General features: G+C 41.6%; 1 protein-coding gene across 1 annotated transcript in view; it reads left to right on the forward strand.

The window, feature by feature from the left end:
- hdgfl2 (HDGF like 2) overlaps positions 1–22,430 on the forward strand; it is a 71,470-nt gene that overhangs the window by 45,962 nt on the left and 3,078 nt on the right. Inside the window, exons 10-15 of the mRNA XM_028816500.2 lie at positions 8,833–8,942; positions 14,233–14,294; positions 14,398–14,468; positions 14,595–14,696; positions 14,788–14,950; positions 16,538–16,670. Of these exons, the coding sequence (XP_028672333.1) occupies positions 8,833–8,942; positions 14,233–14,294; positions 14,398–14,468; positions 14,595–14,696; positions 14,788–14,950; positions 16,538–16,670 (641 nt within the window). The remainder of the gene's footprint in view (positions 1–8,832; positions 8,943–14,232; positions 14,295–14,397; positions 14,469–14,594; positions 14,697–14,787; positions 14,951–16,537; positions 16,671–22,430) is intronic.

Below are 22,430 nucleotides of genomic sequence, written 5' to 3' on the forward strand. Positions count from 1 at the left end.
CCGTAGCCTCCAGGGAGAACATGTAAAATGTATGCAGGGAACACCCACGATGTGAACCATGGCCTATTTTATTGTGAGCTAGCAGCGGTACCACACCACCATCATGCTTCCTCAAATCCTTGCCATTAGATAAATTTAATGCTGCAAACAATAGTTCCGTGTATGTAATACTGTATTTTACTTACAGGCTTTAACACATTTATCTAATGCAAATTAAAAATCACATTTATACACATTTATTATTCAGTTTGTACTTTTGGCATATTAGCAAGTTAAATGCCTTTCTGAGAATTACATTATGAGCCACTGGGGCCTGAATTTAATTTATCATTTAAAGGCCAGCTGCTTGTATTACAATATCTATTAATGTATAAGTTGTTTTAGCAAATGCGGTTCATTTGGCTAAATGATTGCATATGAATCAGAAAGAATTCATATAGGAGTAGATATGTACTGACAGTAAATTTTAAAAATATTTACATGTAATATAGAAAACTCTAGATATACCCCAGAATTGAAGGTTTTATAGTTTGAATCACACACTGAAAATCCTTGAGTCCTTGTGGAATATTCCACTTTCCACCAGACACAATTAACAAAGCTAATGGCATGTGGAGTTCTACAAAATGCTATGTGGAGTAGAGATTGCTTAAAGGACCTGTGCAGTCACATTAGGAGGAATGGGTACAGTTTTGGTGTCCATATTGCAAGAACTAACAGCACTAGAGAAACTCTTGAGAAGAGCTATTAGAATTATTCCAGGACCACAGGGTATGAGCTAATTTGAAGGAGTTGAACTTTTGAATGATAGGAAAGCAACAATAATTGAAGACATGGCCTGGGTATTTAAGACCAGAGGTGGGTAGTAACGAGTTACATTTACTCCGTTACTTGAGTAACTTTAAAAAAAAAAAAAAATTGTACTTCTAAGAGTAGTTTTACTGCACCATACTTTTTACTTTTACTTGAGTACATTTGTGAAGAAGAAACGCTACTCTTGCTCTGCTACATTGGGCAACACTCGAATTGTTACTTTTTTTCCATTATATACGCTGTATTTTTGCCAGAGAGAAGTCGCCAGTGGAGCTACTGCATGACTGTTTCACCAATTAGACGTAGCAACAATAATCACATGACTGCGTTTCACCAATCAAACGTAGCGACAATAATCACATGACTTCGTTTCACCAATCGGATGTAGCCATGCAGTCACCTGACCACACACAAACTTCCGGCGTCTGCAGCCTGTGAGAGACTTTTAGTCATGCGGGGCTCCTGTTCACTACTAAACGGTCACAGCTTCACTGCAAGAACCTTGAGAGCCAACTCCTGCTGAAACTTAACCATCACCTCACTGAGTGAAGAACAAGCAGGTTTTAACCAAACATGCATAGACACAGACAGTCATGGTAAAGTGAGACTTCTTGTACGTGCACAAGCTGCCTTGTTCCAATGTTATTTTCTATCAGCTATGCTATTTGGAGGGCAAGTGTGTGACGATGCCGGTCCCCTACAGACTGTTTTCTTTTCTCCTTTTCTTTGATTCCCCCTTCTTTTTTTTTTTTTTGTGCCGACCCGTATATACACACTCCTGTCTCCTTGGGCCTTAATCACACGCCGCAGAAAGCCAATGAAGCAATTGAGAACGATCGCACCCGCATGTGCAGGTGTGACTCGCTCCAACTACCTCATTAACTCCCTGCGGTCGTGCAATTGCGCCTACGGAGAGTGACATGGCTTTATGGATTTGAAACTGGCTTTTTTTTTTTTTTTGAAGTTATGGACCGACTCCACCACAAAGTGAATATACAGTATTATACTGTCAGTGTACAGGTTATCTTGTCACTGCAAGTAGTTTGCACTGTTCAAACATACATGTTACCTACTGTAGGTATTGGCTTCAAAAGCTTTGTTGTGAAAAACTGAGATTTGGAACTTTGTGTTATTTGTGCGTCTTTATTTTGTAAAGATGTGATTTATTTTTACTCATTTTTTATTTTACTATTTGGGAATAGCAGAATTTGCACATTATTTATATTTTTGTCTGTCTTATTACAACATTTCCAAGAAATAAATCATTTATTATATTCAAACAGTTACTCAGTACTTGTAGTCTTTTCACAAAATACTTTTTTATTCTTACTGGAGTAATTTTGTGGATGATTACTTTTTATTTCTAATTGAGTAATATTATTTTGAAGTAACGCTACTCTTACTTGAGTACAATTTTTGGCTACTCTACCCACTTCTATTTTAGATGGAGAAAGGAATTAGTAAAGTTGATGCCTGCTATTTATTACTTTACCTTATGGTTGCCAACCAGAGCATTGTATCAAAGATGGAAGCTAGATAAAAATAGATATCAAATGTTAAAAAGATCTTCGTGGAACTAGTTACCGTCTTGTGTTCTTGAACGAACATCTTTAAATTACAACTAAACATTTTTGAGTCCAGAATTTGATTAGGATTAGGAATTGGCATACTGTGTTAGACTGAATGACATGTTGTTGTGGAAAAAAACATGTTCAGATGACTTAAATACATCATTTTCTTTTTGTTTTTTAAGGCATCTTTGGAATTCTAACCATTTAAGTAGGGCATTCATGGATTTATTGAGACTTTTCTTTTGGTGTACCTTGTGTATGTTATTTATACAGTTGTCAGCAGCCATACTACCTGCACTTCAGAAGAGGTCTTCTACCTGAAGCTAAGCATGGTCAGGCCCGGCCAGTACTTGGATGGGAGACCATTTAGGAAAAACTGTTGGAAGAGTTGTTGGTAAGGTCAGCTGGGGGCGCTTACCGTGTTGTATGAATGTGAATTCCAATGTTCCAGTGCAGTGAAGGGGGACACTGTGCCATAAAAATGGCGCCGTCCTTCAGATGAGACATAAAACAGAGGTCCTGACTCTCTGTGTTCATAAAAGATCCCTGGGCATCCTTTGTAAAGAGTAGGGTGTAACCCAATGTCCAGGCTAAGTTGCCCTCCGTAGCCTCCAATTGTTGTTTTTTTTTTTTTTTTTTAAGATTATTTATCAGTTTATTTAATTATTCTTAATGATAACGTTAAGATGTGGCCTCTGGCTCATTACTGTTAATCTTAGATGAATTATTAATTTGAAGATATGCTGCTGCCATCACAGATGCAGACCCCTGCTGTCAGCACATATCAACTGGTTTTTGGATGGAGGTGGGAATTTGAAACTTATCACAGTGTAAACAAAGCAGTTTGGAAGAATCTGATGGCTACCTGTGTCTGTAACATTGGAGAATGTAGAAGACTCTGAGCACATAAATAGGGAAATATGAAATGTTCCCGTACTTGGCTGGTAGCTCTGCAATCACAGATGACTATTGTGTCTTATCGCAGAAACCACATGTCCGAAGATGGAAACGTTACAGAGCAAGGATAAGAGTAACGTGGAAAGATCTCATATTGGCCTGTCTCCATAAATGTGGAATGTTCGGTCGCTTTTAAATAAGTGGGATGAACTTTTAGGTGTTATTGCGAGTCATAGACCGTTCCTAGTACGGTGGCATTTGTTTATTGCGGAGAACCAGCTTAAACGTATTTTGGAAGCTATTTTATGTAGGACAGTGGTTAAATCAGAAGATACTTATGAATGAGATGTGAGCCCATTACAATTAAAGCTGGTAAGTGTGATCCAGTCTTTGAAAATCCGACTGAATTTGTGCACGTTACTGTCGAGGAGTGGTTGCTTCATCCTGTTGATGTTTACTTTTAAACAATGAGTAATTCTGAACCAACATCTAACAGCATGTTCTTTTTATCTGACTCAACAAGCTGGACCTGCTTTATTCATATGCTAAGGCCTTCAGATGAACATCTGGACAGGTCTGACTATCTTACTGCTTCCTATGCCCTCCAGTATCCAAGCCAGAAGTTCTTGTGTGCTTAGGGGATTGTTGTTTGGTTTATTATTTATACAGGGTGATTCAAAAAGATTCATCCGATTTCAAAATGATTTATTTCACTTGTAAATCATTACAGAACAATGTAGTAAATTGTAAATGGTTTAGGTGAGCATAAAGTTTATTGTATCATTTTACAAGTGCTCAATATGACCTCCTCCAGCTGTACGGACAACAACGCAATAGTCAAACTCATCCCATACTCGATTGAGCATGTCTGGTGTCACTGTACTCACGGCTCTTTCAATGCAGTTTTGGGTATCATCCAGTCCTTAATGTACCCCCACAGAAAAAAGTCACAAGACGAATGCTTTGAGCTGTTGGAGGTTCACTGCCATACTTCTGATGAAAATCACGTTGCACAGATATGACGGATTCACTCTTACTAAAATGCAAAATGCTGTCTGCTCAGGGGTCGCCATCTCCTCTCAGACTGAAGGGAGCCATCTTCCAGTGACAGTCAGAAACTCTATGACCCCCTCTTTCAGTTGGTATGTGATTGGTTCCTAGGTGCCTCACGGATTTAAAAACATGGCACTTTGAAATCGGATGAATCCTTTTGAATCCGTATATTTATATATTTTGTTTTCTCTTTTTTCGCTTCTGTAAAGGTCTAATTTCCCCTTGGGGACAAACAAAGTATGTCTGTCTGTCTAGTCATTCTGGCCTTCTAATTATCTCCTGTCTCTAATTGGCTATTTCTCTCTTACCACTTCACCACCTAATCGCTAAAGCATGGTGAGTGTACTGGCACAAAAAATGGCTGCCATCACATCATCCAGGTGGATGCTACACATTAGTGGTGGATGAAGTGGCTCCCTACTCACTATGAAAAGTGCTGGTAGTAGTGAGAAAAGCGTTATATAAATGTAAAGAATTATTGTTGTTGTTACACACTTACATTTGTGGGATTCAAAATATTAATTAAACAAACCTCCTATGATGGAAAACACTTTTGGGCGGCGTTTTCCCTCGCCCGGACGCAGGTCACCGGGGCCCCACTCTGGAGCCAGGCCTGGAGGTGGGGCTCGATGGTGAGCGCTTGGTGGCCGGGCCTGCACCCATGGGGCTTGGCCGGGCACAGCCCGAAGAGGCAACGTGGGTCCCCCTTCCCATGGGCTCACCACCTATGGGAGGGGCCAAGGAGGTCGGGTGCTGTGTGAGTTGGGTGGTGGCTGAAGGCGGGGACCTTGGCGGTCCGATCCTCGGCTACAGAAGCTGGCTCTTGGGACGTGGAATGTCACCTCTCTGAAGGGGAAGGAGCCTGAGCTAGTGCGCGAAGTTGAGAGGTTCCGGCTAGATATAGTCGGACTCACCTCGACGCACAGCTTGGACTCTGGAACCAATCTCCTTGAGAGGGGCTGGACTCTGTACCACTCTGGAGTTGCCCCCGGTGAGAGGCGCCGAGCAGGTGTGGGTATACTTATTGCCCCCCGACTTGGAGCCTGTACATTGGGGTTTACCCCGGTGGATGAGAGGGTAGCCTCCCTTCGCCTTTGGGTGGGGGGACGGGTCCTAACTGTTGTTTGTGCGTATGCACCGAACAGCAGTTCGGAGTACCCACCCTTTTTAGAGTCCCTGGAGGGGATGCTAGAGGGCATACCTTCTGGAGACTCCCTCGTTCTGCTGGGAGACTTCAATGCTCACGTGGGCAATGACAGTGAGACCTGGAAGGGCGTGATTGGGAGGAATGGCCCCCCCGATCTGAACCCGAGTGGTGTTCTGTTATTGGACTTCTGTGCTCGTCACGGATTGTCCATAACGAACACCATGTTCAAGCATAGGGGTGTTCATATGTGCACTTGGCACCAGGACACCCTAGGCCTCAGTTCGATGATCGACTTTGTGCTCGTGTCGTCGGACTTGCGGCCACATGTCTTGGACACTCGGGTGAAGAGAGGGGCGGAGCTGTCAACTGATCACCACCTGGTGGTGAGTTGGCTTCGATGGTGGGGGAGGATGCCGGTCAGGCGTGGTAGGCCCAAACGTGTTGTGAGGGTCTGCTGGGAACGTCTGGCAGAGCCCCCTGTCAGAAGTAGCTGTGGCCGTAAGGTGGTCGGTGCCTGTCGTGGCGGCAATCCCCAAACCCGTTGGTGGACACCGGCGGTGAAGGATGCCGTCAAGCTGAAGAAGGAGTCCTACCGGTCCCTTTTGTCCTGTGGGACTCTGGAGGCAGCTGATAGGTACCGGCAGGCCAAGCAGAATGCGGCTTTGGTGTTTGCTGAGGCAAAAACTCGGGCGTGGGAGGAGTTCGGGGAGGCCATGGAGAACGACTTTCAGATGGCTTCGAGGAGATTCTGGTCCACCATCTGGCCGGCGTCTCAGGAAGGAGAAGCAGTGCAGTGTCAACACTGTATATGGTGGGGATGGTGCGCTGCTGACCTCGACTCGGGACGTTGTGGGTCGGTGGGGGGAGTACTTCGAAGACCTACTCAATCCCATTAACATGCCTTCCAATGAGGAAGCAGAGCCTGGGGACTCAGAGGTGGGCTCCCCCATCTCTGGGACTGAGGTCACCGAGGTGGTCAAAAAACTCCTTGGTGGCAGGGCCCCAGGGGTGGATGAGATACGCCCGGAGTTCCTCAAGGCTCTGGATGTTGTAGGACTGTCTTGGTTGACACGCCTCTGCAACATCGCATGGACATCAGGGACAGTGCCTCTGGATTGGCAGACCGGGGTGGTGGGCCCCCTCTTTAAGAAAGGGGATCAGAGGGTGTATTCCAACTACAGAGGGATCACACTCCTCAGCCTCCCTGGAAAAGTCTATTCAGGGGTCCTGGAGAGGAGGGTCCGTCGGATAGTCGAGCCTCGGATTCAGGAGGAACAGTGTGGTTTTTGTCCTGGTCGCGGAACAGTGGACCAGCTCTATACCCTTAGCAGGGTCCTAGAGGGTGCATGGGAGTTTGCCCAACCAGCCTACATGTGTTTTGTGGACTCAGAAAAGGCATTCGACCGTGTCCCTCGGGGAATCCTGTGGGGGGTACTCCGAGAGTATGGGGTACCAGCCCCCTTGATAAGGGCTATTCGGTCCCTGTACGATCGGTGCCAGAGCTTGGTCCGCATTGCCGGCAGTAAGTCGAACCCGTTTCCAGTGAGAGTTGGACTCCGCCAGGGCTGCCCTTTGTCACCGATTCTGTTCATAACTTTTATGGACAGAATTTCTAGGCGCAGCCAGGGCGTTGAGGGGGTCCGGTTTGGTGGGCTCAGGATTGGGTCACTGCTTTTTGCAGATGATGTTGTCCTGTTTGCTTCTTCAGGCCGTGATCTTCAGCTCTCTCTGGATCGGTTCGCAGCCGAGTGTGAAGCGGCTGGGATGAGAATCAGCACCTCCAAATCCGAGACCATGGTCCTCAGCTGGAAAAGGGTGGAGTGCCCTCTCAGGGTTGGTAGCGAGATCCTGCCCCAAGTGGAGGAGTTCAAGTATATCGGGGTCTTGTTCACGAGTGAGGGAAGAATGGAGCGTGAGATCGACAGGCGGATCGGTGCGGCATCCGCAGTAATGTGGGGTCTGCATCAGTCTGTCGTGGTGAAAAAGGAGCTGAGCCGCAAGGCGAAGCTCTCAATTTACCAGTCGATCTATGTTCCTACCCTCACCTATGGTCATGAACTATGGGTAGTGACCAAAAGAACGAGATCGCAAATACAAGCGGCTGAAATGAGTTTCCTCCGCAGGGTGTCTGGGCTTTCCCTTAAAGATAGGGTGAGAAGCTCAGTCATCCGGGAGGGGCTCAGAGTAGAGCCGCTGCTCCTCCGCATCGAGAGGAGTCAGATGAGGTGGCTCGGGCATCTGATCAGGATGCCTCCTGGACGCCTCCCTGGTGAGGTGTTCCGGGCACGTCTAACCGGGAGGAGGCCCCGGGGAAGACCCAGGACATGCTGGAGGGACTATGTCTCTCGACTGGCCTGGGAACGCCTTGGGATTCTCCCGGAAGAGGTAGAAGAAGTGGCCGGGGAGAGGGAAGTCTGGGCATCTCTGCTCAAGCTGTTGCCCCCGCGACCCAACCTCGGATAAGCGGGAGACAATGGATGGATGGATGGATGGTTATACACTTACATTTGTGGGATTCAAAATATTAATTTTTTGGCAGCTTAATTATAGGCCCTTACAGTGTGTTTGCCAGCTCATACAAGTTTGGGTAGCTATATTTAAAGCAGGTCATGTACAGCATGTGCAGCTCAGAGCAATAATGGGAGTTAAGGTGAAGTGTATTTTAATGACACAGATTGGCTTTGGCTGCCATCATATAAGTAGAACAGTGTTAGGATACCATTGGATGTTTCCATATCATTGCCGATAAGATGCACCAGTCCATGACAACAGTAAATAGGCTAAAGAAATCCAGCCATTTTTCAATAGACATCTAGGAGAGCAGATCTTATTGCAGTTACCAGATCTCAGTTTAGACAAGCATTGGCAAAGCAAGATGGAAGACAGTGTTCCAAGTTGAGATTCACCATCATCAAAACTACAAAAACTGTTGGGCACATCAGACTTGGCTAGGCTTGACACAGCATCTATGTGCTTCACTTACAACATCTTATTGATTCCACGTTTTGTTTCAAAATAAGTGGAGGAATAATAAAATGGCCACTTGGTAGTTGCAATACTCTGTATATTTAATATAAACATCACCTGTAAGTGTAGGCCATTTGTTCTTGTGTACGCAATCAAGGCAGCTTTAAGCAACATTTTATATTGTTTAATATAGTCGCTTTATGTCCACTGACTACACAAATCCTGATTTCTGGTATTGCTGATCTTGCTTGTTTAGAGGATTTAGCCATACAGTAATGATGTGTGTCAGTGGAGCAGTGTAATAGTTAGCTGAGGCTCTTACCTAGGCCTTGGATTACCTGTCATTTAAATAGTAATAATTCCAATGGTGCCTGGGTATTTTAGGTGAAGAAGTCCGTAAAGCGACCAGAACCTGCCAAGAAGGGGAGACCAAAGAAAGAAAGGGAGCCTAAGGAGAAGAAACCACAGAGATCAGAGGAGAGGCCACGAGGCAGGTGAGGAAAATTTGTGCATGGCAAATGACTTTAAATATTTATTTATTTGCAGTACAGTCCATATGCATTAGAGAGTGACTCAATTGTTATTAGTGTGTATCTCTTCCAAGCATAATGGTACAGTTGAACCTCGGTTTGCGAGCATAATTTGTTCCGGAAACGTGCTCGTAGTCCAAAGCACTCGTATATCAAATTGAATTTCCCCATAAGAAATAATGGAAACTCAGATGATTTGTTCCACAACCCAAAAATATTCATATAAAAATAATTAATACAAAATATAAAGTAAAAATACATAAAACAAATTAACCTGCACTTTACCTTTGAAAAGAATCATGGCTGGTGTGAGTGAGTTTCTACTCTTGTGGGATTCCACCCAATGGGATGACACGTGGAAGAGCGTCCCAAAGCAATTGCAGTCTCCCAGCGCTGTAGCAGTTCGCTGTAAAAGCGAATCCGAAAAGATCGCGGACATGCTATAAGCGCCTGCCATCGATGGGTGATACAAGGAACAAGGAATATTATAAATGCGCAGGGCCCTGCCTGACTGCTGTGTTTGTGTATAGGAGAGTAAATAAATAAATAACTGCGCTGTTGCTGTTTCAAGCTGAATAAAGCTGGTGTTGCTAAAGTACTGAGACTCAGCTTCATGTTTTAGGGTGCAAGACGGGGACTCTCACGTCACAGCACACACACACACGCACGCGCACACACACACACACGCACAAACACACGCGCACACACAGTCACAATGCTAATGCTGCAGTAAACCGTATACGCTCGTACGGATGTTGACTATATGAGTAAGGCACACCAACTCAGACGGAGAATAGGAGACGATTGTCCACAATCCCGCAGCGAAAGAGAGAGAAGAACCATCAGATCAGTTGTGATCACATGACGCTCAGCAGACAAAGCGTATACATACTACTCGTACTGCAAGACCTCACTCGTTTATCAAGTCAAAATTTATTAAAAATTTTTGCTCGTCTTGCAAAACACTCGTAAACCAAGTTACTCGCAAACCGAGGTTCCACTGTATTGAAATAAAACAAAGAATATGAGTTTTAAATGTAGACTTTCCTCAATAATTTGAGGTTATTTATGTTAAATAAAATGGGAAGATGCTATTGGAATTGCAGCACTCTCCTGTAGCATCCCTATCCATATTACTAACTGAGAATGCTAAACCGGATGGACGCAGGGACATCCGGCCATGGGCCGTGGCCACAAAAGATGTACTGTGCAGGCGCCCCACAACCCCCAACTCCCGAACCAAGCAACGGAAACCGGCCGGATGGAATGCAACAGAAACGCACGAAGCCATTGCACACGAAACGGGACACACACAAAGAAGAGGATTGAGACCCACGATACCCAAAGCCCCCCTCCAGTAACTGAAATAAGAAATGAGGCCACGCGCCCCTAGGACACCAAAAACAAAGGAGTCACACGCAGGCACACATAGCACATGAAACGGTTCGCACACAAAAAGGACGATTCAGCCCCACGACATACAAACACCCCCTCCACTAACAGAAATAAAAACTTAGGCAACAAGCCCCCAGCACACAAAAAAAAACAAGCCGCGAGCGCCACACAAAGCCCATTGGACACGAAACGGGACAGACTACGGACATAGCACGCGAAACGTACACAAAAAGGACGATTCAGACCCACGACCACACTAACGATTGCGCCAGTTAGCTGACAGCGCGTTCAATAATAAGTCCACTTTTCATGAAAATTCATTGGGATTAATGAATGTCATTTGCAATCATTGTCATTCATTTAACTTCCCTGAAGAAACAACTTGCAATACAAGTAATGAATTTACACGTTGTTATCAAAAGGGTCAAATTACACTGCCTCCTTTACATTCATATCCTGCATATCTACAGAAGCTTCTAACTAACGAAGTACCTGAAAGTAAAAACTTTATGAACTGCATTACATCCTACAATAGTTCATTTGATTTTGCATCTACCGGAGTAAATATCAGGTCACCAAAAGGCAATGACCCATACTGCTTTCGCGTATGTGGACACATATTACATCGCATTGGAACAGTGCACCCTGAAACAAATCAAGAACGCAAATATGCACAAATCACGTCGGCACCTACAAAGCGCTTCTGAAACCACGGAAGAAAAAATGTCTCGGCTCCAAAAACACATGTCACTCCTTATTCCAAATACCGGTCCCAATCACAGAAACATCGGTATCCACTATGACAATGCACAGTAACAATACACGTGACATCCGTCTTGCCACACTATTAATTATAGATGAATGTACAATGGCATCCAGTCACTTACTCAACACCATTGATAAACTTCTACAAACGTTGATGAATAATAATATTCCCTTTGCGGGAAAGGTACTTTTATTAGGAGGAGATTTTAGACAGTGCTTAACTATTTCTCCACTTACAATGCGCTCAGCTATTGTTCAGTCCACCTTAAAATACGCGGACAATTGGCATTGCGTTGATGAATAATAATATTCCCTTTGGAGGAAAGGTACTTTTATTAGGAGTAGATTTTAGACAGTGCTTACCTATTGCTCCACATGCCATGCGCTCAGCTATTATTCAGTCCACCTTAAAATACGCGACGACGTCATATAAACAACACGAGACCGAACTACAATACATATACAGACGCGAGACCTGATTGGTGATAATACGAAGAAACGAACAGTCCGCATATTAACAGTGAGTTCGATCCTACTTATTACTTATCCATATTCCTAACGATAAAGATCAAACAAGTCATCAATTCACGATCACGGATACAAAACTAGACGGCTCGAGTAACGGGACCACAAACACGAACCCGCATCAAAAAAAAAAATTCACCTCGGCGCGCTTCTAAAACCGCGGAACAAAAAATGTTACGCGAACAATTGGCATTGCTTTCTAAAGATACACTTGGTACAAAACATGCGATTTCCAGATCCCGAATATAACAATTGGTTATTACAACTAGAACATTGTACACTCACTAATACAGATGGACTTCACCCAGATATTATTACAATTCCTCAACCCTTCATCTGCGACGACTTACTTACGGAGATATTTGGAACAGTGGTCTCATTAGACCAAATGCCCCTTTTAACACAACAAATTTTTTTTTTTTTTTTTTTTTTTTTTTATGTCCAAAAAATATTACTGTTGATCACATTAATAACCAGGTCATTTCATTACTTCCTGGAGAGTCACACCTCTTTCTAAGCTCTGACAAAGTTGACTCTGATAATGACAATGACCATCTTAATTTCCCCTTAGCATATTTGAACACTATTAACCCAGCCGGATTACCACAACACAGTCTTAGCCTTAAAAACGGAACAATAATCATGCTATTAAGAAACCTTAACACTAAACAGGGTTTATGCAATGGCACACGGTTAGTCGTCTACACCATAACACACAATGTTATTCAAGCAACAGTTCTTACAGGATCACATGCTAACAATACTGTTCTAATTCCTAAAATTGACCTTACAAGTTCTGACCTGGAATTACCTTTTACACTTAAACGGAAACAATTCCCCATTAAACCTGCCTTTGCCATGACCATCAACAAACCATGCACAAGGTTGGCATCTACCTATCTGAGCCCGTTTTTGGACATGGACAACTTTATGTGGCCTTCTCACAACTTCGACGTTCATCTCACGTTAAAGTTGAGGTCATAAATGCTCCATGCCAAGGAAAACTCATTCAAGGACAAGACACCATCTTTACTACTAATGTTGTTTACAAAGAAATTTTCCAATAAACCTTTACACTGTGCCAAACACTTTATTGTTTGCTTCCTATCTGCGTCATCTACACCTTCACACTATGCTATATCTCATTCATACATCACGCTCTTTGTAATTTCCCAACACCAGGGGTTGGCGAGCCAAGCGAGCAGGGGGCGGAGCCCCCTAGTTTTAAAGATCCAAGAGTAACTGGACAAATTAACATTAACTTAAATAAAATTGTCATCGTCAATAACTGCACAAAGTCTGGAATCCATACATCTCGCCATCTGCTGAGTTTCTTTCCTGGTGATGCTCTGCTAGATAATCTGCCGCCATTACAATTCCTGCTTATTTCTTGGGCTTGTTGGTAGTCTTACCTTCAGCAAATGAAATACAGGCAAGATTAGGTTATGTCATTGACTTGGCCCTTCAGGAACATTCAACTTTTTGGCCTTGATGATCTCTTTGATTGCTTTTGCATTATGCTTTGGCTCATTACCCAGCTGTAGTGTAAAATGGAGCAGATGCCTCTGTAACCTTATAATTAATGCTGTTGCTTTTATCAGCAGCCACCTCATCAATAAATAAAAGGGAACCTGTTCAAGTGGCAGCTATACACAAAACACCACCTTCACCATGTTTCATAGAGAAGATGGTATTCTTGGGTTCACAAATACTCCCTTTCTTTATATTTTTTCATCACACTGGCACAGGTGAATCTTTGTCTCATTTGTCCATAAAATGTTGTTCCAAAACTATCCAGGTTTTTTATGTACCTCTAAGCAAACTGTAACCTGGCATTTTTATTCTTAAGGCTTGCCAGTGGTTTGTGTCTTTATGGTCATGTTAAACACAAATACACCTACTTCCTCGAGAAAATTTTTGATTTTGCCATCAACTTTTCATTACAGGACAAAGTAATCTTCTGTCATCCACTGCAGTAATGTTCTATGATCTACCAGGCAGTCTGATATTAAGTTCACCAGTGCATTCTTCCCTTTTACTAATGTATGAAGCAATTGAGTTGGGCAAACCTACATTTTTTGCCATGACTTGGATTGTTGTTCTTTCCTGATCTCCACCCTGGCATCCCCCCCCCCCCTTTCCTGATCTTAGCCCTGAGCCCCCCCAAAGCCTCATAATGTCCTGTTTTACGGGTCTTGTAATCTCAAATTGAGTGGCAACAGTTTTCACACAAACGGGAACACATTTAGAATCACCTGTAGGCCTTTATCAGATTAATTGTAAGTGACATGACAATGCAGTGACACACACTGAGGAACTGCTAAGCAGCTAATTGTCCAGTTACTTTTCGACAGCTAAAATGGGAGGGGGCTACATATAAGAAATGCTGCAATTCCTATACTGTTCACCAGTTTTGTTTTATGTAAATCCTATCGATTTTTAGTGCTGAAGTTCACATTTCAGTGCCAGTATGCATGGGTAGAGAATAACACTAACAACAATTGTGTTAATGTAACAATACTCATGGACTGAACTGTACATATCTGTGCATTTATTTATTTTTTTCCAGACCACCAAAATCAGATAAGCCAAAGAGGAAAACAGAGAAAATACATGAAAAAGTGGTGAAGGGTGAGGCTCTTTATGAATTGAGCTGTTGTAGTAATAAACATTTTCTTTGAATGAATGTTTAAGGAACATGAGTGTTCATCTTTTTTTCATTTGATTCACTCAGAGCCTTCACCAGAAGAGAAGCTACAGAAGCTGCACACAGATATCAAATTTGCACTGAAGGTTGATAACCCTGTAAGTGACTTCATGTGCCCGCTATACTTTTTTTGAGTTACAGTATGCACATGCATAAACACAAAACTCTCTCCTTTAAATTGTTTCTACAGAGTGGTTTTTGACTGTCGTAGTCTTCTTTTGCAGGATGTGAAGAAGTGCATTCAAGCACTTGATGAACTGGGGATGGTACAGGTGACCAGCCATATACTGCAGAAGAACACTGATGTTGTGGCCACTCTTAAAAAGGTAGAATTATGAGCAAGCAATGAATCCAAGCGATGTCCACAGCCTAGCTAAGTTGTAGAGTGATTTACTTACACATATTTCTTATGACCAGATCCGTCGGTACAAAGCGAGCAAAGAGGTAATGGAGAAGGCAACAGAAGTGTACAATAAACTGAAACTGCAATTCCTTGGAGCAAAAGGGGAATCTGTACACAAGTCCAAAGTGGATGCTCCAAACAAAGAAGAGATGACTCCTAGCACACTTCAGAACACAGGTATGGAGTCTGGGGCTCAGGTTTATACTGTTTCAGCATTAGTGATTATGGAAGTTTGAATATGACTGAGTGTACATTGACATAGCCTGGTGTTCTCTTCTGAGGTTGGTTCCTTTCTTTCATTTGATGCTTTCAGAATAGGCTTTGGCAAGGTATTGGTGCAGTAAATGACAAGTGTTTATTTAATCAAGAAACACTGTAAAATTAAAAGAAACACAAACATTGATAGAATCAAAATCCGTGACCCCTGCTAGGGTACAAAACTTAATCCTTTTTCTTTTGCAAACTGATTAATCGTTTTTTAAGTAGGCCTGTCTAAACATTTTTGCAGAATTTGCTGTTACTCTCTTTTTCTCTTATGGCTGATATTTTATCTTTTTCCCTGTAAAATTTGATCGCACACAGCCTGATTTATGCAGAGTTTAGGGCTCTGAGGCGAGCAGTCTAATAGTGCTAAGGCCATGTCACAATGCACGCTTTTCCACATATTTTTAGTAGCAGGCTTCAGTTACATAATCTTAGTGAGTCAGAGGCAGTAATGTAGTTTAATATACCCAGGTTTGATTATGTCTTAACTAATTTACCTGTAAAGCCTTTAATACAACACCTCCTCTGTCATGTTATTGGCTTATCTCATAGCATAATGACATGCTTATCTTGCATGTTATTAGCTTTCGGGAAAAAAAGAGCAAGTACATGTAAAAAGAAATATAAAAACTGTGCTGGAAAGTCATTATGCAGTCATAAAATTTGACATACCCTGCAATTTCTAGTCCTGTAAATTGACATACTCGCTCGATGAGATCAGCAACTGCATTTGTCAAGTTTGACATCCCCACCGACTAGAATTTGTGTAATGCCACATCATCTTAAGTGTTCTATTTGCAGACTTCCACTGTATGTACTTTAGGGTTGAGTATTAACAAGTGAGTTAACAAAAATGCTGCATGACATGAGCATCAATTTACTTTGAATTAAGTAGGTTGCAAAAAAAAAAACAATCTGTAGCCACTGTGGCCTTCTAGGAACAAACCTGAGGACCTCTGTCCTACACTATTTAGCTGGAATGTACCCCCAGAAAGAGCTGGAATCATGATTTATAGAAGACTGCAGTTAGGGATAGATATATTTTTGAGCAACTTCTTTTGACATGTAGGTGCCTTTACAAACAGCAAACTTCTAATTTGGACTCATCAGTTCCTCAGTCTTTGTGCCACAAATTGTGGCTTCCTGCTTTATGGTCTTTCACATACTGCAGTCTCTTCTTCTTGTGGCCTATACGCAAGAATGGTTTCTTAGCTACAGCACGTCCTGCAGGTCCATTTCAAAATCCCATTTCATTCTGTTCCCAGAGAGATAAATCAACTTGTGATTTATGACAGGGTTTTTAGTCAACAGTTACAATGTTGTCTTCATGGTCTACTTCCTATAAATTACATTTCTTTAGAAATCCAGTTTCTAAAAAAATATATATTTTTTTCTTTTTATAGGGATTTATTGTTATGTTTTTCTAAGCAATTGTCCTGTTCACCTTTCAGGCTGTAATGCAAAATTTTAAATGGTCCATTTTTTCCCCTCTACCTTTAGATTTGTCAGCACCTGTGAATGGAGAGACAGAATCTCAAAAGGAAGAAAACAAATCCACAGAGTTGGCTGTGCCTAGCCCACATCTCCCAGAAGACGATCAGAGTAACAACGCTGCAGATTCACAACAAAACAGGTATAGGAGGAGATTAAAACTCCTGCCTACTAAAGTATCATCCATCTGTTATAGTTTGTATTGTGCAATAATGACCCTCTTTATTGGGGTTGGTAAGGGGAAGAGTGAAAAATAATATCATAAATAAAGCTTTCAACAGAACATTAAAACAATTTAGACGAGGACAGACCATTCAACCCAACAAAGCTTGCTAGTTCTAACCACTTAGTTCTTCCAAAATAACATCATGTCTAGTTTTGAAGGTTCCTAAAGTCCATCTGCCACACTACTTGGCAACTTATGTGTCTATTGTTCTCTGTGTGAAGAAAAATTTCCTATTGTTTGTCTGAAATTTACCCTTAACAATTTTCCAACTGTGTTCCCATGTTTACATTTACATCATTTAGCAGACGCTCTTATCCAGAGCGACTTACAACAGTGTTTGTTAGTTTTTTTTCGCATACCCCTTGGGGTCAGAGCGCAGGGTCAGCCATTGTACAGTGCCCCCGGGAGCAATTACAGGTTAAGGGCCTTGCTCAAGGGCCCAGCAGAGTAGGATCTCTTTTGGCACTGACGGGGATTCGAACCGGCAACCTTCGGGATACCAGCGCAGATCCTTAGCCTCAGAGCCACCACTCCGCCATGTTCTTGCTGATCTCATTTTATAATAACATTGTTCATCCACTGTACTAATTCCTTTCATGATTTGAAATGCTTCAGTCATGTATCCTATTAATCTGCTTTTGTTTAAAAGAGCTTAGCCCTTTCAGTTTAATCTTTCCTCATATTCCTCATAACTCATCCCTTTAGCCTTGAGATCAGCCTAGACACTCTTCTCTGGAATTTTTCTAGTGCTGCGGTGTCCTTTTTCTAACCTAGAGACCAAAACTGTAAACAGTACTCCAGGTCAGGCCTTACCAGTGTGTTATAAAGCTTCAACATAACCTATTTTGATTTGTACTCTACACATTGTGCTATATAACCTAACATTCTGTTGACCATCTTAAACGCTTATGAGCACTGTCTGACTGTTGATAGTGCCGAGTCCACCACAACTCATAAATCCTTCTCATTAGGCAGTGGTTCTCAAACTGTGGGGCGGGCCCCCCTAGGGGGGACACGAAGATGTGAAAAAAAAATAAAACAAGAATCGAAAATAAGAAAAATACATCTATTGAAACCAAAGCAAATTAAGTTAAACTACATTCTGATACTAGAAAAATAAATATAGTTAGATAAATGTCGATAAAAGTTAAGTAGGTATAAAAAATATGCATCTTTGATATATCATTAATTAAAAAAGAACAAATTGGTATTAATGGGCTCCTTTCAAAAAAACATAAGGGGGGGGGGGTTGCGATTAAAACTGTTATGAAAACTCGGGTCGCAAATACTTAAAGGTTGAGAAACACTGTCATAAGGTGTACTTTCAATTTTCAAACCTTCCATTGTGTATTCAAGCCTAACGTTTTAAACTCCTATGTACTATATTTTACATTTACTTGGCATTAAATTTCATCTGCTGTAAATCTGCCCAAGCCTGTATTGTTGTTCAAGTCCCTCTGTAATGATTCAAAGGACTCTAGATTATCTGGTAATTTACCTAGCTTGGTATCATCTGCAAACTTAATCATCTTTTTATTTATATTCCTATATAAATCATTTATTTATATATATATATATATATATATATATATATATATATATATTAAAGCCGCCCCAGCACTGACCCCTGTGGGATACCAATCTTAATATCGCAGCGATTTACTCTCTGCTTCATGTGTCTGTGTCTGAGCTAATTTTACACCTATCTACAAATACCACCCTGAACTCCTGCTTCATTTAGTTTGATGACCAATCAAACATGTGGCACCTTATCAAATGCTTTCTGAAAACCAAGATAAATAATATCATATGCATCACTTTGATCACATCCTTTTGTTGCTTCCTCATAGAATTCCAGAATGTCAGCAAAGCATGACCTACTATGTCTGAATTAATGCTGACTGTTCAGGAAATGTCTTGTTCTTGCCATGTGTTGCTCAGTCTTTCCATTAGTTTACCTGTGTGTATGCATTAAGCTTATTGAGTGCATTGACCTAAAGTTGCTTGGATCTACCTGATCACCATTTTTATCTAACAGGATAATATTTGCCACTTTCTAGTCCTTCAGGATTTCGCCATTATGCAATGACTTTCTAAAAATATGCATCAAGGCTATATATCTGTACTTACTAACCTCCCTACGAACTCAAGGATAAATATTATCTGGTCTTGGCGATTTGTCTGATTTCAGCTTATTTAATCTGAGCAACACTTCTTCCTGTACAATTTCTAAATCACTCAGTACCTTCTTAGCAGTCCCTTTTACCGATGGGAGATTATTCACTTCCTGACATGTAAAGACCTCAGAAAAAATGTGAGTTTAGAGTATCTGTTATTTTACTGTCAGTATTTTTGTAATTCCCTTTTACTATTCCTGATGCACTCTACCTCCTCCTTGACTGTTCTTTTACTATTAACACTGAAAGGACCCCTTTGGGTCCTCTTTCACCTTATCTGCTAAATTCTTCTCTAACTTTTAGCCTCCCTAATATCCTTCTTGATGGTTGTCCTCATGCTTTCAAACATCCTATGATTCACATTGGAGTTACTAATCTTATTCCCATTATTCGTCTGTTTTTTCCTGTACAGCTTCTTTTTCAGGTCCTAATTAGTCTACTGCAGAGTGTGTTTTTTTTACATTTCCTACTAATTCCAAATTTTGGGATGTACCTGTCTTGCATTATATTTAAAACACTTCTACACCTGTTCCTCTGCTCCTCGACTATCTCCACACTTACTTTACACTTATGTGCTCCTCGATTATGCACCACAATGCTTATCCCTGTCCATGTTCCTTAGACTTTGCCGTATCTGCTCAAAATTTGCCCTACCAAAGTTAAACTTAATAATTTTAGTGTTTGTATCTGCACTCTTCCAAAACAAAGGAATTTATTTATATTATGTTCAGAATTGGAGATACTTGTTCATTCTTTTGTTTCCTCATGACTTGATTACTATAAGTAATGCTCTTTATACAGGTTTGAGCAAGTCTTCTCACTCACGTCTTTAGCTAGTCTAAAATGCAGCTGCTAGGCTTTTAAATCGCCAGCTGGAATGATCATATCACTCCCATTCTGTACGCACTGCACTGGCTCCCATTGTTTTATAGAGTTCATTTTCAAATTTTGGTACTTAATTATTTAGCCTTGCATGGACAAGCTCCTGAGTACCTTACTTGCTTGCTCCAATGTTATACAGCTTGTCGGGCTCATAGATCTGGGCAACGGCCTTTTGGTTGTCCCACGCGCACTGCTAAAAACCCGTGGGGATTGTGCTTTTCAGTCTGTGGAATAGCTTGACTTACGGTCTGCGCACAACTGAGTCTGTTGATTCTTTTAAAAAAACAACTGAAAACATTTCTTTTTAAACAGGCTTTTAATCAGTGCTGAATAGTTCCTCTTTGTTTGTTATCTTATTGATAATGTATATGTTTTGTTCTGTTTGTTATGCTTTATATTGTATTGCTGTTCAACGCTCTGTGACCCTTGTCTGTGAAGGGCGCTATATAAATAAACTACTACTACTACTTAACCCTAGTGGTTCAATCACCCTTATACTGTACTGTCAATTCTATCCTGATTATTACAAAATATCAAATCTAGATAGCCTTCCCCCACATTCGTGCTTTAACATACTATGTTAAAAAACTGTCCCTGATTACATCTAAAAACTCCACTATTAGCAAGGTTAGTCCAACTAATATTTAGGTAAAGTCCCCCATGACTATAATATCCCCCTGTAAACTTGCCTTTTTAATATTAGTTAAAAGATGCTCATTGAAATTACTGTCTGCATCGGGGGAATCTATAACACACTCCTAAAATAAGTCCTTTTTCACTAATGGTTTCTAGACTAATGTAGATGACCTCACTAAGATGGGGCTCGTCATCCATCTAAAGGAAACTTGCATTTAAATTCTGTTTGACATAAACAGCAATCCCCCCCCCCCTTCTTTTCTGTTCTGCTTATCCTTACTCAACAAATGTGTATTCCCCTGCTGTCTCCATCTTTGTTATTTAGCCAGGTGCACCAATAGATGTGACGTGTGCTTTTTTGCTGTTAAGAACTTACAGTGCTGGATGAGACTGTGCCTAAAAACAGCCTTCAAATTTACTTTAGTCAGTTTTCAGGTAGTTGTTAGATTCTGTAAAATGTGGACGTGTTTCTTTTGAATAAGAAAAGCTGTTGAAATAGCATGAATAGTGTTGGCTCAGTTGCATTTAACACATGTTAAAATAGCTTCATATCTACAGTCATATGAAAAGGTTTGGGAAACCCTCTCAGCCTGCATAATTGACTCTACTTTCAACAAAAAAAGATAACAGCGGTATGTATTTCATTTCCTAGGAACATCTGAGTACTGGGGTGTTTTCTGAACAAAGATTTTTAGTGAAGTAGTATTGTATGAAATTAAATCACATATGAAAATCTGGCTGTGCAAAAATGTGATTCCCCTTGTAATTTTGCTGATGTGAATGCATGTAACTGCTCAATACTGATTACTTGCAACACCAAATTGGTTGGATTAGCTCGTTAGGCCTTGAACTTCATAGACTGGTGTGTCAAATCATGAGAAAATGTATTTAAGGTGGTTGATTGCACGTTGTGCTTCCCTTTGACTCTCCTCTGAAGAGTGACAGCATGGGATCCTCAAAGCAACTCTCAAAAGATCTGAAACAAAGATTGTTCAGTCTCATGGTTTAGGTGAAGGCTACAAAAAGCTATCTCAGAGGTTTCAACTGTCAGTTTCAACTGTAAGGAATGGAATCAGGAAATGGAAGGCCACAGGCACAGTTGCTGTTAAACCCAGCAGGTCTGGCAGGCCAAGACAAATACAGGAGCGGCATATGTGCAGGATTGTGAGAATGGTTACAGACAACCCACAGATCACCTCCAAAGACCTGCAAGAACATCTTGGTGCAGATGGTGTATCTGTACACCATTCTACAATTCAGCGCAATTTGCACAAAGAACATCTGTATGGCAGGGTGATGAGAAAGAAGCCCTTTCTGCACTCACGCCACAAACAGTCACTTGTTGTATGCCAATGCTCATTTAGACAAGCCAGATTCATTTTGGAACAAAGTGCTTTGAACTGATGAGACAAAAATTGAGTTTTTTGGTCATAACAAAAAGCGCTTTGCATGGTGGAAGAAGAACACCGCATTCCAAGAAAAACACCTGCTACCTACTGTCAAATTTGGTGGAGGTTCCATCATGCTGTGTGGCTAGTTCAGGGACTGGGGCCCTTGTTAAAGTCGATGGTCAGGTGAATGCAACCCAGTATCAACAAATTCTTCAGGATAATGTTCAAGCATCAGTTGCAAAATTGAAGTTACGCAGGGGCTGGATATTCCAACAAGGCAATGACCCAAAACACAGTTCAAAATCTACAGAGGCATTCATGCAGAGGGAGAAGTACAATGTTCTGGAATGGCCGTCACAGTCCCCTGACTTGAATATCATCGTAAATCTATGGGATGATTTGAAGCAGGCTGTCCATGCTCGGCAGCCATCAAATTGAACTGAACTGAACTGGAGAGATTTTGTGTGGAAGAAGGTCAAAAATACCTCCATCCAGAATGCAGACACTCATCAAAGGCTATAGGAGAACAGCGTCTAGAGGCTGTTATATTTGCAAAAGGAGGCTCAACTAAGTATTGATGTCATATCTCA

The sequence above is a fragment of the Erpetoichthys calabaricus genome, chromosome 12 (genome assembly GCF_900747795.2).
Source record: "Erpetoichthys calabaricus chromosome 12, fErpCal1.3, whole genome shotgun sequence".
Lineage (NCBI taxonomy): Eukaryota > Metazoa > Chordata > Cladistia > Polypteriformes > Polypteridae > Erpetoichthys > Erpetoichthys calabaricus.